Source organism: Nematostella vectensis, chromosome 8 (genome assembly GCF_932526225.1).
Source record: "Nematostella vectensis chromosome 8, jaNemVect1.1, whole genome shotgun sequence".
NCBI lineage: Eukaryota > Metazoa > Cnidaria > Anthozoa > Actiniaria > Edwardsiidae > Nematostella > Nematostella vectensis.
Genome location: NC_064041.1, coordinates 331,386 through 348,563, shown reverse-complemented (window position 1 = coordinate 348,563; position 17,178 = coordinate 331,386). Strand labels below are relative to the sequence as shown.

At 43.1% G+C, this 17,178-nt stretch overlaps 3 protein-coding genes across 4 annotated transcripts in view; 2 read left to right on the top strand and 1 right to left on the bottom strand.

Moving 5' to 3' along the window:
* The first annotated feature begins 506 nt into the window (after nucleotides 1-506).
* Nucleotides 507-4,432, top strand: LOC125570180 (uncharacterized protein K02A2.6-like). Its single transcript, XM_048731411.1, has 2 exons — nucleotides 507-3,513; nucleotides 3,678-4,432. Exons 1-2 carry the CDS (start codon nucleotides 507-509, stop codon nucleotides 4,430-4,432), a joined length of 3,762 nt encoding a protein of 1,253 aa, XP_048587368.1.
* Nucleotides 4,433-7,433: 3,001 nt separating this feature from the next.
* Nucleotides 7,434-12,104, top strand: LOC125570197. The gene is made up of 2 exons (XM_048731483.1): nucleotides 7,434-11,932; nucleotides 12,004-12,104. The coding sequence occupies exon 1, from the start codon at nucleotides 7,449-7,451 to the stop codon at nucleotides 11,625-11,627; it is 4,179 nt and encodes a 1,392-aa protein (XP_048587440.1). The 5' UTR covers nucleotides 7,434-7,448; the 3' UTR covers nucleotides 11,628-11,932; nucleotides 12,004-12,104.
* LOC116607202 overlaps nucleotides 11,878-17,178 on the bottom strand; it is a 29,931-nt gene continuing 24,630 nt past the window's right edge. The window contains exons 10-14 of one of the 2 annotated variants that reach the window (XM_048731477.1): nucleotides 16,588-17,114; nucleotides 16,074-16,254; nucleotides 15,620-15,799; nucleotides 14,966-15,130; nucleotides 12,681-14,457 (exon numbers count right to left, since the gene is read on the bottom strand). In XM_048731477.1, coding sequence (XP_048587434.1) covers nucleotides 14,063-14,457; nucleotides 14,966-15,130; nucleotides 15,620-15,799; nucleotides 16,074-16,254; nucleotides 16,588-17,114 — 1,448 coding nt within the window. In that variant the 3' untranslated portion in view covers nucleotides 12,681-14,062. Of the gene's footprint in view, nucleotides 14,458-14,965; nucleotides 15,131-15,619; nucleotides 15,800-16,073; nucleotides 17,115-17,178 lie in introns of both variants that reach the window. The other variant, XM_048731476.1, reaches the window with a different exon arrangement.

Sequence of the window (17,178 nt, the reverse complement as noted above, 5' to 3'; positions counted from 1 at the left end):
AAAAATCTATCTGGGTATAGCAAGCACAATACAGTTTATATGTGGGCTATGTGTGCAGAATCAAAAGCAACTCCTTATTTCTCGAATGGCTCCAATCTCTTGAAAATATTTCATAGTCTGGGAGAGTGTTGATACAATGAAATAATCAGTCATCAATTGTTGCGGAATAGTTCTTAAATACCAAACACTACAAGAGACCATGATTAACATGCTTACTGGAATTAAAGCGCCAAATCATAAAAACAGGCTTGTACTTACGGTAAAATTATTGTAAAAAGCAACCCCTTTTTTTTCGGTGCATTTCAAGTAATCATGCAGTAGAGATCGTGCATGGTATGATGTTCACCATCTTGGTAAATGTAATGTTTGGGATTCCTGTTTGTATGACCGCAAGGTTTTCTGGGTAACAGCAATAAACAACGAGAGTCCGCCATTACTGTTTATTCGTTTTGATCCTAAGGTTTTTCTCAAATACATTACATTTTTTGGCGACGAGGATTTCGGAAATGGCAACCTACGGCAAAATAGACGAATTCGACAGAGATTCTGATTCATGGGAACAGTATATGGAGCGTCTAAACTTCTATTTTGAAGCAAATAGAGTAACTACGTCTGACGATGACTTGAAAATACGCCGTGCAATCCTCCTCAGTTCGGTAGGGAAAAAAACCTACAAATTAATGTCTGATCTGCTGGCCCCAGCGAAACCTGGAGAGAAATCTTATGCTGACTTGTGCACCTTGGTAAAGAGCCATTTCAACCCAAAACCGAGTGAAAGCGTGCAACGGCACAAGTTCAATAACCGTTTCAGATTGAGCGGGGAGAACGTGTCTGACTTTGTAGCGGCTCTACGAAACATGGCAGAATACTGCAATTTTGGTGGCAGTCTGGAAAATATGCTGCGTGATCGTCTGGTGTCTGGAATTAACAATGAAAGAATCCAAAGGCGTTTGCTATCAGAAGAGAACTTAACTTTCAAAAAAGCTTACGACATTGCTTCGTCTATGGAAACGACCGCACAGCACATGGCCGATCTTCAATCTGCTCCTTCTACGTTAAGTTCAACGTCTGCATCTGTAAAAAAGGTCAGTTCTTCGCCCTTACCGCGTTCTAAAAGCGAAAATAAAGAGTGTTATCGTTGTGGAAAAAATCACCACCCGTCAAAATGTCGTTTCAAGGAGGCCACGTGCCATTATTGTAAAAAGAAAGGACATATTGTTGCCAAATGTCTCAAAAAAGCAAAAAAGTCGTCCGAGACAACCAAGCCAAATTCAAACCACCATCAAAAACAAGGGAAACCAGCAATTCATGTCCTGGATACTGATAAAGAAATAGAAGATGAAGATATATATCCATTGTTTGCTGTCAGTCAAGGCAACCGCCAAAATCCGTATTTAGTAGATGTTGAATTAAATGGTCTTAAAGTTCAAATGGAACTGGACACTGGTGCATCACTTTCAGTAATCGGAGAGGACATTTTTGATCAATTGAAGAACATTGAGGGTTCATCTCTCAATCTGCAAGATACCAAGCTAACCTTGAAAACATACACCGGGGAGACAATTCCAGTTTTAGGAAAGCTTGTAGTGGAAGTCAAGTACAAGGACTTTTTTGAACACTTGCCAGTTATAGTTGTACAAGGCAATGTGCCCAGTCTCTTTGGACGAGATTGGTTACAACATGTTAAGTTGTCATGGCCAGAGATTTTCCTAGTTCAAGTTGTATCCCCTGATGTGTCTGACCTGCTAAAGAAACATGAAAATTTATTCAAGGAAGGACTAGGGACAATTCAAGGAGTGAAAGCAAAGATATACGTTGATCCTCAAGCCAAACCCAAGTACTTCAAACCTCGCACGTTAGAATATGCACGACGTCAGAAGGTAGAGAGAGAATTGGACCGTTTGTTAGAAGAAGGAACAATTCGTCCAGTTCAATTTTCGGAATGGGCAACACCCATTGTGCCCATTGTCAAATCTGATGAGTCTATACGCATTTGTGGAGACTTCAAAGTTACTTTGAACCAAGTTAGCAAACTTGACAATTACCCAATTCCTAAAACAGAGGATCTGCTAGCTCAACTTGGAGGTGGAGTGCAGTTTACAAAACTAGATCTGAGTCAAGCTTATCAACAACTTGAGTTAGATGAAGAATCAAAGAAGTACACCACTATCACCACTCATAAAGGCCTATTTGAGTACAATAGACTGTGTTACGGCATTGCCTCAGCCCCTGGGATTTTCCAACGCACAATGGAAAATTTACTGCAGGGTATTCCGAATGTTGTAGTACGAATAGATGATATTCTCATTGCCGGGAAGACATCCGCAGATCATCTCAAAAGTCTAACAGAAGTCCTGTCACGTCTGGACAAAGCTGGCGTCCGTCTTAAACGTTCGAAGTGCATTTTTCAAGCACCTGAAGTCACTTACCTGGGACACCGCATAGACAAAGATGGTATCCACCCCCTTGACGAGAAAATCAAAGCAATTCAAGAGTCACCGAGACCTTCTAATCTGAAAGAACTGCAAGCCTTTTTAGGCATGCTTAACTATTACGCTTGTTACATACCTAACATCACTACAATACTATCTCCTTTACATCAGCTGTTAGTCAAAGACACACCTTGGAACTGGAGTGAAGCACATGAAAAATCTTGGAACCAAGCCAAGTCCACACTTCACTCTTCACAACTTCTAGTGCATTACAGCTTGGAAAGAGAGTTAACCCTTGCTTGTGACGCATCACCATATGGTCTTGGTTGTGTTATTTCACATGTGATGGATGATGGGACTGAACGTCCTATTTCATATGCCTCACGTACTCTGTCCCCAGCCGAAAAGAACTATTCACAGCTCGACAAAGAGGCAGCAGCCATCATGTTCGGGGTGAGGAAGTTCCACTCATACTTATATGGACGGAGTTTTACCATCTACACTGATCACAAACCCCTGCTGGGTCTGCTACAGTCAACTAAACAAATACCGACCTCAGCCTCACCACGCATATTGAGGTGGGCGGTATTCCTGTCAGGCTACTCATACACTTTAGTATATCGAGAAGGCCAGAAAAATGGTAATGCCGATGGCCTGAGCCGGCTGCCATTGCCAAATGAAACCAGAAATGTTCCAGTGCCTGGCGACATTATGTTTGTAATGAATCATCTTGAAGTCAACACACCCGTTAAAGTCAAGGACATTGAGCGTTGGACCTCAAAAGATCCTATTCTTAGTGCAGTACGACACCAAGTAATGTCCGGTTGGCCCAATTCAAATGATCGCATTGAGTTCAAGCCCTACTCTTATAGAAAGCACCAACTTAGCTGTCAGGATGGCTGTCTACTCTGGGGCTCTCGCGTAGTCATTCCTCCTCAAGGAAGAGTCAAGCTTCTCCAGGAACTACATGATGGACATCCTGGAATGGTTCGCATGAAAATGTTAGCCCGAAGCTATTTCTGGTGGCCTGGCCTGGACGCGGATATTGAGCAAAAGGTGAAAGATTGCACAAGCTGCCAAAGTAATGCTAAGGCACCTTCTACTGCACCCCTACATCCGTGGGAGTGGCCGTCTAGACCTTGGTCTCGCATACATATTGACTATGCATCCAGAAGTTAAGAGAATGCTTCTCAGTACATGGACTGCCTGATATCATTGTATCTGATAATGCAACTGCCTTCATAGGTGAAGAATTTGCCCTTTTTATGTCTGAGAATGGCATAAAACACATCACTTCAGCACCTAAACACCCAGCATCCAATGGATTTGCTGAAAGATATGTTCGCACTTTCAAGGAAACAATGAAGAAGATGGGAGGGGAAAAGGAAAACTTAGACACGAAGTTAAGCAGATTTCTACTAAGCTATCGTACCACACCTCATGCTACCACTGGTAAAACACCTGGTGAGCTATTAATGAACCGGAAGCTGAAGACGCGCTTGGACCTGGTAAACCCCCTTAGTCAGGACACAATTCGCACTCGTGTAGAAGATAAACAGCTCGCACAGAAGAAACAACACGACAATCTAGTGCCACTCAGAGAATTTCAAGTGAATGACCCAGTATTTGTCAAGAATTTTTCATATGGTCCAAAGTGGTTATGTGGAACAATCATTCAACAGTCAGGACCGGTTTCGTATGTCGTTCAACTCAGTTCAGGTGGAGTGTTTCGACGACATGTTGACCATCTTCGCCTGAGGACAAGCACACCCACAGTCGCCAATGATCTTCAGAGTTCAACAGAATTGGCCCAAGTTCCAATGCAAACAACTGTACCCAAGCAGATTCCAGAGGAATTTAAGGAACCTGAGATCACAGTTCCAGAACCTTCATTGGAACCGAAGAAGACAGAGCTTCCAGCTTCTGAACCTGCAAGTACTCTGCGAAGAAGTACTCGACTCAAAACCACACCTACTCACCTCAAAGACTATGTATGTTAATTTTAAGCAGCATATCACACACTGTGTACATTTTTCCGGATCTGATGGATTGACAACTTGTCAAGAACTTGTCATGGACATTGTTGTTGTTTTTTACTTATTGACATGTTGTGTGTATAAATTTGATAGTTTTACTGGCCTCAGCAAGCAAGTATCTTTTAGTTGTAAACTTGGGTGGGGCAGTATGTAATGTTTGGGATTCCTGTTTGTATGACCGCAAGGTTTTCTGGGTAACAGCAATAAACAACGAGAGTCCGCCATTACTGTTTATTCGTTTTGATCCTAAGGTTTTTCTCAAATACATTACAGTAAAATATGAACTATAACAAATTTGGAATCACCATAACAGCATCAAAACTCCCCTAGTAAACCTCACTAGTCAGCCCCCAGGACATTTTGTTCTTCGGCTAGAAGAGGGGTCTTAAAAGAAAATAGAAAGAGGGGGTTTAGAATGATAGAAATAGGGGTTTTATTTCAAAATCTCTGTCTCTAGCTTTTGGCACTTGGTGATTTTAGCCCCTAGTTAGCAGAGCTTTTACTGTAATCACATAGAAGGTAGCACTAAACAATAAGCTGATAAATGTTCATATAAAATAAAACAAGACAACTCCTCTCTATTTCTGCCATTTATTGGTTCAACAAAAAAATTAATATCAGATTTCTGCTGAGCATTAGTGCATTTCCAAGGGAATTGCAGCCCCAATCCAACAACCCCCTCCCCCTAATTGACACACTCCAGGCTACAGGCAAGGGGTACACTATACAAAATCATATAAAAACTATTCAGATATTGGCAGTGTGTGGTGCCAACATGATTCTGTCCATAGAAAACTAAAAGGGTTGATCTTTTTGCCCAATCTATTAATGATTGATATTGATTGTGTTCAAGTAAAAGTCTAACACTGACCCATAACCCTAGTGTTGTCGCCATTATCCGGGCTCCCTGTGTTAGAGGCCTGGTTCCGAGCTTTGCGCGGTCGCATAGCCTCGTGCAAAACGTTTTCAGTTCGTCGAGAATTTCCTGGAGTTTTTAATTGGAGTTTTTGACCTGAATCTAATGAATATTGTATGGATTTGTTTTTGGATGGATTCCGCACCCGTGTAAGTATCATGCGTTTGTATAATTAGCGGAAATTGCCATAATTTTCATCTTCAGTATTTGTTTATTTCAGCGAATCTCGTGGTAATTCGTGATAATTTTGAAGTTGAAACTTGTGTAGAACTTTACCCGTGAATATCGACAAGTGGAAAATAAAAGTTGTGTTCATATCCAGAAGCATCTCATCTATCTGACCTATCTGAATTTCAACATCATTCGACGGAAGAGTAAATGAACACTGAGGATTATTATCTTGGAAACATGAGTGAAAACGAAGCTAGTAGTGAAGTCGAACGAATAGAAAGCAAGAAAAGGTCCCTAGGAGGCTACCTAGGGCGCGTGAGTATTCACATGAAAGAGCTCAAAACTTGTCTTGATGATCCCTCTAGAGCCAATGAAATACAGACAGCCTTGAATGAATTACCGTCGGCTTTGAATAACTATGAGGACTGCTATCAGTCGTACATTTTGGAAGAATTGGCAACCGATGAATTCAACAGAGTGAAAGAGAAATTTGAAGAAACTCGTAATGAGTGTGAAACTACTACCAAATTGGCAAATGAACGTTTGAAGAAAGGAAAGTCAAACTCAACTAAGTCAAGGCTGTCTAGTAGGTCTAGGAAATTAAGAGAGAAAATAGAAATGAAAAAGCTTCTTTTGCAACAAGAAGAAGAGATAGCTCAGCATCGAATGGATCTGGAACGTAAAAAAATAGAATTGGAATATGAACAGAAAGCGAGAGCATGTAAGCTCAAGTTCCAGGTTCAAATCGCAGAAAAGGAAGCTGAGTTATTAGAAGAGAGAGGGAGTGAGTCTGATAGTTGTGTGTCAGAAGAGTATAAAGGGGATGTAGGGGTCATGCCACCCATGTCTCAAAAGGAAAAGCTAATGAAATGGACCGAGCAATGTGACCCCATTCCTGATAATCCTAGACCAGACACACCTAAGCTAATGGAGGGCCCTTCCCATCCTAAAGACCCCATTCCTGAGAGAAAACCCCAGATTAATGACCAAGAAGCCCCCCCTAGTAGTTATAGGAAAACCCCGTTTGGTTTTCTTCCCGTGAACAGTACTGATATCATGTTAAAGCTGACCATGCTCCAAGCCATGCAACCTGTTAAGTTCTCTGGGAATCCAAGTGACTTTCCTAATTTTAGGAAGAGATTGAGAGATAATTTAGAAGATGAAATTTTAAGTGATTCACAAAAGGTTGAATTCCTACCGAAGTTCCTCTCGGGGGAGGCTTTTGAAGTTGTGGAAAGGGTTTCCGGTTGCAGTTATTCAGTGATAGTTGATATTTTGGAAGACCGATATGGGCAGCCAGCGACCGTCGCTGCTTCTTGTATTGACAATTTGACCAGAGGCCCAAGATTGAACAATCATGATTATAAGGGACTGAGGGATTTTGCAGAGCAACTTGAATCAGCCTCAAAGAAACTTGTTGGGGAATATGCTATTGAAGCCAGTACCATCTCAAACATGAAACAGATAGTTAGAAGGCTTCCCCAGTATTTAGTAAATAAATGGGGTGATGTATCCTACAAGATAAGAGAAAAGGGGGGTATCCCTAAGATTTCAGATTTGGCAGATTATGTGAAGAGGCAAGCAGCCATAAAGAATGACCCAGGTTTTGTTAACCTAAGCATGAGTGAGAACAAGGGTGGTGGTGATAAAAGACCCGAGCAGGGTGGGAAAGGCAAGAACTACCAGAAACAGACTTCTGTCTTTAAAACAGACATGGAAGGCTCACCCCCTGAAACTACTATGGGTAAACAAGCCCCAATTAAGACCTGTCCTTGCTGTCAAGGAGAACATAGGCTTTCAGACTGTGCAAATTTCAAGGGAAGGGACTTACCCGGCCGTTAGCGACTGGTAAAGGAGAAGAGATTGTGTCATATATGCCTTAGGCCAGGACATATGAGGGACAGATGCCATACTACCACTTTTTGTAACTGCAAAAGTGAGCGAAAACACCACACCTTGTTACATAACCCCCCTAGAGCTAAAGATGACCCTCCCAAAGAACTTAACTCGAGCGCAGGGGAGGGGACGACCGAGGGACCCCCTAGAAGAGACCATGCTCAGGGCACCCGGGGTGGGGAGCCACACAGGCAAACCGAGCAATACGCAACATTTTCTGAAAGAGCCACAAAAACGGTGTTACTACATGTTGTACCAGTTAAATTGATTGCCCCAAATGGGAACTCTCTGACAACGTATGGGCTACTGGATAATGGCTCAAGAGGAACTATGATAAGCTCGGAGGTTTCAGCGAAACTCGAACTTAAAGGTCATACTGAGGAAATATCCATCACCACCATGATGGGAAGTAGTAAGGAACAGATAGAGGTTGTGGAGTTTGAACTGCAACACGCAAGTGGTGAAGGGGATAGAATTCCCGTAACTGAGGGTTTGGTAACGAAGAAATTCAATGTCAACGAAAAGTGTCTTCCTAAAGATATTGACAGAGAGGCACACCCGCATCTGAGGGATATTGAGATTCCCTCGGTAGACATGCCTAAGGTTTCGGTTCTGATAGGAAAGGACGTTGGCTATGCGCATGAGGTGTTTGAAGTGCGTAGACCAGCGACGAAAGCAAGTGATTTGAAGGCTTTGAGAGGTCCTCTTGGATGGGTAATTACAGGAACCCTTCAAGGGGAGACCTCATGCAAGGAAGTAAACCTGAACTTTGCTGATTATAAGAAAGAACTTCAGCATCAGATTGAGCGGTTCTGGGATTTGGAGAGTTTCGGTACAAAGAGTGTTGGGACGGACAAGGGATCCCCAAGTTTTATATCGCACCATCTGTCCAGGGAAGACAGGAAGGCTATCGATAAGTTGGAGAAGACCATTACTAAGCGTGATGGTCACTATGAAACAGGCCTCCTGTGGCGGGATGATGATGTGACCCTACCTAATAACCGGAATGAAGCCGATGAAAGACTGAATAGTCTGAAGCGTAAGTTTTCACGAGAGCCTGGATTGGAGGAGAAGTATCGAGCAGCCATGGAGAAGTATATCACTAAAGGGCATGCACGCAAACTCAGCCCAGAAGAAGCACAAGAGACTGGACCGAGAACTTGGTACTTACCTCATTTTGCAGTGACGAATATCAAGAAACCTGGTAAGCTGAGGATAATTTTTGATGCTGCATCAGAGTACCAAGGTACTTCGTTGAATAAGAACTTGTTACATGGACCTGATTGTACAAACAGCCTGACTGGGGTGCTCCTACGGTTCAGGGAGGACAATGTTGCATTGGTAGCTGATATAGAAGGGATGTTCCTTCAGGTCGGAGTTAGAGAAGAAGACCAAGATTCTCTGCGATTTCTTTGGTGGGACAAAAGCTCTGATGACCCTCCAGAAGAATATGCCATGAACGTGCATGTCTTTGGGGCAACCGACTCGCCTTGTGCAGCCAACTGGACACTCAAGAAAACTGTAACTGACAATGCTGGTGACTTTGGAGAAACCACCATCGAAACTGTCCTGCATAATTTTTATGTGGATGATGTACTAAAAAGCGTAGACACGAGTGCGAGTGCAGTCACGCTTGCGAACGAGTTAACCGAACTTTGTGGTAGAGGAGGGTTCAACCTCACAAAGTTTATGAGTAACAGTAGGGAGGTCCTTGCTGAAGTGCCTATCGAGAAGAGGGCAGCACCAACGCTTGATTTAGATCTTGATGAACTCCCAGTCGAGCGGGCACTTGGAGTTAGATGGAACGTGGAGACAGACACCTTCGGGTTCAAGGTGAGCAACACTGAGAAGGCTGATACTATGAGAGGAGTACTATCGACAATCAGCTCTGTCTTTGACCCTTTGAACTTTGCTGCACCAGTGATAATGCGTGGCAAGCAGATCATGCAAGCCCTATGGAGGCGGAAGGCACCATGGGACGAGCCGCTCAGTGGAGACATTCTGCGTCAGTGGCAGACATGGAAAAGGGAACTTGTACGGCTTGAAGATTTGTCCATCCCCCGATGCTACTTCAGCAGGCCAGACCATGAAGGTGTTGGACTACAACTCCATCACTTTAGTGATGCCTCGGAGGCAGGATACGGGTCAGTAAGCTACTTACGAATCGAGTACCCGGACGGAATGGTGGAGTGTGCTTTCGTCGCCGGAAAGTCAAGGAATGCACCTATTAAAGGCTCAACCATCCCAAGGCTGGAGCTACAAGGAGCCCTACTGGCAACACGGGTGGACCAAGCAGTTCGCCGAGAACTGGACCTGAAGCCTGACAGAGTCGTGTTCTGGACTGATTCGATGATAACACTTAACTATATCAATAATGAAACCCGCAGATTCCAGACGTATGTAGCCACCAGGGTTACAGAGATTCGCGAAGCGACTAATCCTGACCAATGGCGACACTGTCCGGGAAAACTAAATCCTTCCGACGAAGTAAGTCGAGGTCTAACCATAGATGAGTTTCTCCGGGATGAGCGATGGCTTAATGTTCCGAGTTTCTTGAGAGAGTCAGAAGATCAATGGCCAGATAATAAATTTGATGCCCTGTCTGAAGAAAGTCTGGAGATAAAGAAAGAAGTGTTCTTCACTGACCTGGAGCCAGGAGATGGCCTGGAAAAGCTTCTAACCGACACTTCTGATTGGATGAAGACCATTCGAAAGGTTGCGTGGGTAATGAAGTTTGTGGAGTGGTTGAAGACAAGAAAGCATGCAAAGCCTACTGAAAAGACACCTGGAGAGTCAGAGAACAAGCTAAGTCCAGACGACATAGAACGCGCCAAGCGACGAATAGCTGTACTAGTACAGCGGGAAAGTTTCCCTGAAGAAGTGAAGGCTCTGAAGGCAGGAAAGGAGGTGAATGTTGCTAGTGCTATCTTGAAGCTTAAGCCGGTCATGAAAGGCGATGAAGTTATGAGAGTTGGAGGAAGGATCTCGATGGCACCGATGAGTGATGATGCCAAGAATCCCATGATATTGCCGAAACAGAGTCATATCACTACTATCTTGATCCGCCACCTACACGAAAGCAACGGTCATTGTGGCGTGGAACAAGTACTATCCCTGCTGAGAGAGCAGTTTTGGATTGTGAAAGCGAGAGTGGCCATCAAGGCTGTTCTTGGAAGATGCATTCATTGTCGCAAGCAAAGAAGAACTACTTTGAAGCAAGAGATGGGAGATCTACCTAGAATTCGGATGATCCCTTACGAGCCACCCTTTACGTATACAGGTATTGACTATTTTGGACCGCTATATGTTAAGCGGGGAAGAGGAAGAGTGACTGAGAAGCGCTGGGGAGCTATCTTTGTTTGCATGAAGTCCCGAGCAGTTCATCTCGAGTTAGCTAAGTCGCTAGAGACGGATGATTTCATACTCGCTCTGATGAGGTTCCTGAATCGCAGGGGCCATGTTGTGGAACTGTGGTCGGATAACGGGTCCAATTTTGTGGGAGCTGATCGGGAGATACGTGAACATCTGGAAGGAATGGATCATGACAAGATCGGACGTGAGTGTTCTGCGAAAGGATGCAAGTGGATCTTTAATCCACCTGGAGCCACCCACATGTCAGGCGTGTGGGAGAGGATGGTGAGAGTCGTCAAGCGAAGTCTGAAGGCGATCCTGGGGAAGAACCCCCTCAACGATGAAGTGCTGACCACCGTGTTTACTGAGGCAGAACGTATCGCGAATTCAAGACCGCTAACCCGGAATCCAGAGAATCCTGATGATGAGGATCCTCTTACGCCCAATCACTTTCTGAACGTGCGACCTACGATGAATCTTCCTACGGATACGGATGAACGGGCAGATAAGTACAGTCGGAAGCGGTGGAGACAAGCGCAATTACTTGCTAACCACTACTGGCGTCGCTGGTTGAAAGAGTACATTCCTTCCTTGCAAGTTCGAAGCAAGTGGAACAGGAAACAGCGAAACCTACACGTCGGAGATATAGTGCTCGTTGCGGACGACAACGTTGGACGAAACAACTGGCCTCTTGCGCGCGTAATTAATGTGTTTCCTGGCGTGGATGGATTGGTAAGGAGTGCAGAGGTGCGCGGTAAAGGGACGACCTACAAGCGCCCGGTAACCAAGTTGTGTCTGCTGGAAGCCGAGGATAAGGATGTCTAGATACGGATCGGATTGGAGACTCAAGGGACAGACGTAGATAGTGTAATATAGAACGGACATTAGCGTTATGACAATACGTTTATAGTTATGAACCTCCTCCGCAGGAGTTCATGGGGGGCGGGATGTTGTCGCCATTATCCGGGCTCCCTGTGTTAGAGGCCTGGTTCCGAGCTTTGCGCGGTCGCATAGCCTCGTGCAAAACGTTTTCAGTTCGTCGAGAATTTCCTGGAGTTTTTAATTGGAGTTTTTGACCTGAATCTAATGAATATTGTATGGATTTGTTTTTGGATGGATTCCGCACCCGTGTAAGTATCATGCGTTTGTATAATTAGCGGAAATTGCCATAATTTTCATCTTCAGTATTTGTTTATTTCAGCGAATCTCGTGGTAATTCGTGATAATTTTGAAGTTGAAACTTGTGTAGAACTTTACCCGTGAATATCGACAAGTGGAAAATAAAAGTTGTGTTCATATCCAGAAGCATCTCATCTATCTGACCTATCTGAATTTCAACACCTAGATTCAGATATTTGCAATTTGATTGAAACAAGTCAGTATATTCCACATAGTCAAAATGAATGTAGACTCACATATATAGCACAGCTACACAACCTTTTATTGTGGTACAGGTGTGAAGCATGGAATTATTCTTTTTAGGTTCTTCATCAGTGTAATCCTTGCATTCAAACATTCTCATATACTGGTAACATTTGATTGGACTTTTATCATACAGAGGTGGGGTATGCAGTCATCAACCACATTCCAGAAAATGATAAGCAGCACATCACATTGTGACTGCCACCAAAATGAACAAATGAAATGGACTGTTTGTACAATAGTATTTTAAGTCACTAGCTTGATTCTTCATTTTTAGAGCATCACTCTAATAAAAAAAAATATTATAAGGTTCTTATAAAAAAAGGAATGTATTTATTATAACTTACAGTACTTTCATATTATGAAAAGTCCAAATACCAGCAGACAATCAAGAGGCTATATTGAAACACTATAGTAGGCATCCATGAGTTCAAATAATTGTGTAAAAAGTAGCCAATGAAATGATGGTTGTACTTTATTGACTGAAAAACATTACAGCATCCTTACAGTATAAATTTTAAATAATATATAATGTATAATTAACAATTAGTGATATATGAACTATTTTAAAGAAAACGCCATTCATATTATTAAAATACAGATTAAAACCATAGCCAGTCAAAGCTATTACAGTAACATTACTAAAGATATTTCGCAAAATAAAGAAGAATGAAAACCTGAAGTTTCTAAATAAATTCTCATATTAGCCTAGCGTATGAAGGATGCAATTTCGGATGTCATGTTACACAATTGACTTCAAAGCAAAGTACTCGAAATGTAGAATGTAAGACAAGGAAAATGTTATACCTGAATCTTCTTATTCATTTTCAAGTAAAAGCTTATTTTACCCATTTCTAAGACTAATAACTTCATTAGCAGCACGACAAAGTTTTTACGTACATGTACACCGATTCCTCAGATCCCTTGTGGTTTGGTTGTGATATGTTGCTCTTGCATAGTTTCGAGCTTGAATGATTCAACGTGAGGTTGTTTGATGCAACGTGAAATGAGACGAAAACAAATGGCTGCCACAAAGTTTCAGCGGTAATGCCAAAGAGCAACATAGACCACGCCATCTTGTTCATACTGTACGTCACAAAAGCGACCGCTGACAGTTTATGCGCTGACGAGCAAAACATCCAAGATGGCGGCGAAACGTCGAATTTCTCGAAAACGAATTATAACCGCGCGAAAACACCTACAGTAAGCGTATTTTTTGTTTTTACATGTAAATACGAGTCCTGGTTGTATTTAGCTTGCAGTTCCCCTTTAACAACAACCTCTGATAGGCGCGCTTGAAGTAGTAGCTTTGTTTCAAATTTTGCTTGATTTGATACCTTTATTTTATCTTAATGGTTTTACATCTTTTGATAATTTTAAACATTTTAGTTTTTACTTTTTTGAATTCTTCAATTTCTTATAAATAGAAGAAAAATTCGAGATATTTGCACACAAAAAAAACATTAACCATTTTTATAACAAAATATCGGTACATTAAGCTTAGCACAACACACACACAAAACAGACCGTTAATAGGTTCATTCCTAAGCTAAAGACTTCATTAATTCAATCAATCGTTCATTCATTCAATTCTATTAAAATCTCCGTGATTTACCAAGTGCAGAGGAATCCCTCTTAAGGAATTCACTTGATAAGTGCACTTCATTATAAAAAAACAGCCATGGATGTGCGAGCTGTTTTATCGCATTAGTAAGCGATAATATATTTATGCGATCTTTTTGGAGTTTATTTACAGTCACAGTCACATCAGTCACAGTCACACAGCCACAGTCATAGTCATTGCAATAATACGATAGGCGCAAACTAGGTCAGTGGTCTCACGAGGCTAGACTGCAACACGTGACCGGGCAGCTTTTTTTGCAACTTCTCTTACATAATGGAGGACATATCGGTGAGATGCGGCGGATTCGTTGCCATGGTAACACTGGGCCAATAGGTAGGCGGGTCCGCCCTGTGCCTGTATATGAAGTATATCCCGGTATATCAAAAGGTTGGAGTGAAGTGTTAACGCAGCACGTGGAAGGGCAGGGCGGGCCGCACCATGATTGACAGGACGCCGGACATCCGGGTACTTCAGGACTTGGATCTTTAATTCGCATGTCTGGTAGGTTGCAGCAGACGTCAGGACAGAGGTCGGAGCAGAGGTCTTTGCATTGCTCGGGACAGGGGGGCTGGGTAAGAGTGCCGAGGGATGACGAGCCCGGCGCGTTCACTGCACGTGAAATGAACAAGAAGATATAAGACACATTTGATATAAAACACATTTGATAACAAGAAGTTATTAGACACATTTGATATAAGACACATTTGATATAAGACACATTTGATATTAGACACATTTGATATAAGACACATTTGATATAAGACGCATTTGATATAAGACACATTTGGTATAAGACACATTCGATATAAGACACATTTGATAATCAAGTGATGGGATGTTTCTTTTGTGATCAAGTGACTGTTGGAGTACGTGACTCGAAGCCGCCTGTCACGTGATCCCATAGTCGTGTTTAATTTCCAGGTAATTAACAACTAGGTCGTACTTTCGTGGCCGCCTCGTTTGGGTAGTGATTCGGACTTTGGGGAAAGTTTGATTGCTTGGTTTGTTTGATACTTATAATCTATAAAGCTAGCTCACTCTCATGTTTTACTTACTCGTTATTCCACTCTCTAACTCGCTCAATCACTCGCACTGCCCCTTATTGGATTCTACCTACCAGGACAGTAGGTCCAGAGTCCGTCCAGGTCGAGGTTATAGGTGACTGAGCACCAGGGCTTCCCTTTCGTATCATTCACACAAGTGGCGTGCAGTTTGCCGCCAAACACAAAGGGAAAGTGACAACAGTACCCACTGCTTGTCCCCCCGGAACCGATGAAGCACTCTGATAAGAGAAGGAACATGTAGTATAATGTAGGTAATTAAAATGGGTGACAGTAAAAGTGACGATGATGGGCGTAGCGATGTTTGTGATAATGGTGTAGTAGTCGAGATGATTATGATTATGATATTGTCGCTGGCGTTGTGGCGATAATAATAACGATGAAAATGGTGTTGTTAGTGATGATAATGATGATGATGATTTTATTGTTCTTGTTGTTGTTGGTGATAATGATGATGTTTGTCTTGCTGAAGACGATGACAATGTTGGTGATAATGGTGTTGGTTTTGGTCTTGGTGATGACGATGACGATGTTGATGATGACGATAATACTGCTGTTGGTCTTTACGATGTTTAAGATGATAATGGTATTGGTCTTGGTGATGATGATAATGGCGTTGGTCTTGGTGATGATGATAATGGTGTTGGTCTTGGTGATGATGATAATGGTGTTTGGTGTTGGTTTTGGTGTTGATGTAATTGTGTACTCACGCGGACAAAATCCCCATTTCTTATCTTTGTCGTAGTCTTGCGTGGTGGCGCACCATCGGAAGTTTTTCTCTTCTCTTGTGCATCGATGCATGGTGATTCCTTTGTAAACAAACGGGAATTTGCAACAGCTTCCGGGTGGCGAGTTACCGGCATGTACCTCAAGATGGCCGGGTGGACACACTAAAACACGAATCATTTCGATTTAAGTCCTACTGTATAGACATATAAACATATAAAAGTCCTACTGTGTAGACATATAAACAGCTAGTTAGCAATCTCTACTAAGCAGGGACTCCTTTGCAGAGTGCAAAAAAAAAAAAAAAGCAAAAACGTCAAAAAGGCAAAAACGTCTAGTTTGCCATAAGTCTATTTAACAGAAAGAAACCAAATTTTGATCGCTCCATAAGAGATGTAAAGCAAACAAGAGTAGAAATAGATGCGCTTTATAGCTTACTAGATTGCGGTGTGCTTTTTGGCGCCTTTGGGCAGATGACCGGAGGTGGGCATGGCGGACACGAGGGCGGCACTAGCGTGACCGTTAAATTACCGGTTGCCGCAGCAACCAGGCACCCAGATGAGGCTGGGCAGGGGGGACACGTGACGGGTGAAGGTGAAGTCGGACAAAGTACTTCATCCTGGAGAAGAATCATCTTATTGCTGACTTCGCCGGTTTCCTTTGTATTGATGACTTGACATTTTGTCGGGGCTGGTGTTGTGGGTTGGGGAAAGATGGGTGGGGGTTGAGTCCTAGGGGGGTCTATAGGGGGGATTGGTGGGGGTTGAGTCCTGGGGGGGTCTATAGGGGGGATGGGTGGGGGTTGAGTCCTGGGGGGGTCTATAGGGGGGATGGGTGGGGGTTGCGTCCTAGGGGGGTCTATAGGGAAGATGGGTGGGGGTTGAGTCCTAGGGGGGTCTATAGGGGAGATGGGTGGCAGGGTCATTGGTGCTGGTGTTGTCGGTGTCATTACTGGTTTAGTTGTTGCTGACGTTGTTTTTGCTGGTGTAGTTGCCGTTGTTGATGGTGTTGCCGTCGCTGTTGGGCAAGGTATGTAGCAAGGAGGCAAACAGGTCAAAGGACCGCTGTTGAAAGTGTTAGTTGCTTGCAGGCACATATAACCTGCTGGCATCCTGTTTCTTTCAAACTCTTTAACGGTCAAATCAATCCTCCATTCCCTAACAATAAAAGCGGCAAACGCGGAGCCCGAGGTCAAGTCAAGGATAACCAAATCTTCTAGCTGCTTGATTAAAGTGTCACGTCTCACTTTTACAGACGTCCCTTTTGTAAACCTCATACGAACTTTCTCAGCGATCTCTACGATCACTTCAGTGTCCGCCAAAAATGAGACAAACTCGTGTTGTGATTGGTAGAGCAAGGAAAAGGGAGGTTTATTGGTCATGCGCAGACGCGTTAGCTGTTCGTGTATTGTTTTCTCTGCTATCTCCTTTGCCTTCTTCTCGGCCAAGTGCCGAAGAGTGGTCGAGTTTATCTTGGTAACTAATAAAATAAAACAAATAATTGCAACAGATGTTAACATGAAAGGTAAGGCAGCTATTCGGGG

Coding starts and splice junctions, on each gene's coding strand:
- LOC125570180 (XM_048731411.1), top strand. CDS start 507: ATGGCAACCTACGGCAAAATAGACGAATTCGACAGAGATTCTGATTCA. Junction 3,514..3,677: donor AGATTGCACAAGCTGCCAAA/GTAATGCTAAGG, acceptor CTGCCTTCATAG/GTGAAGAATTTGCCCTTTTT.
- LOC125570197 (XM_048731483.1), top strand. CDS start 7,449: ATGAGGGACAGATGCCATACTACCACTTTTTGTAACTGCAAAAGTGAG.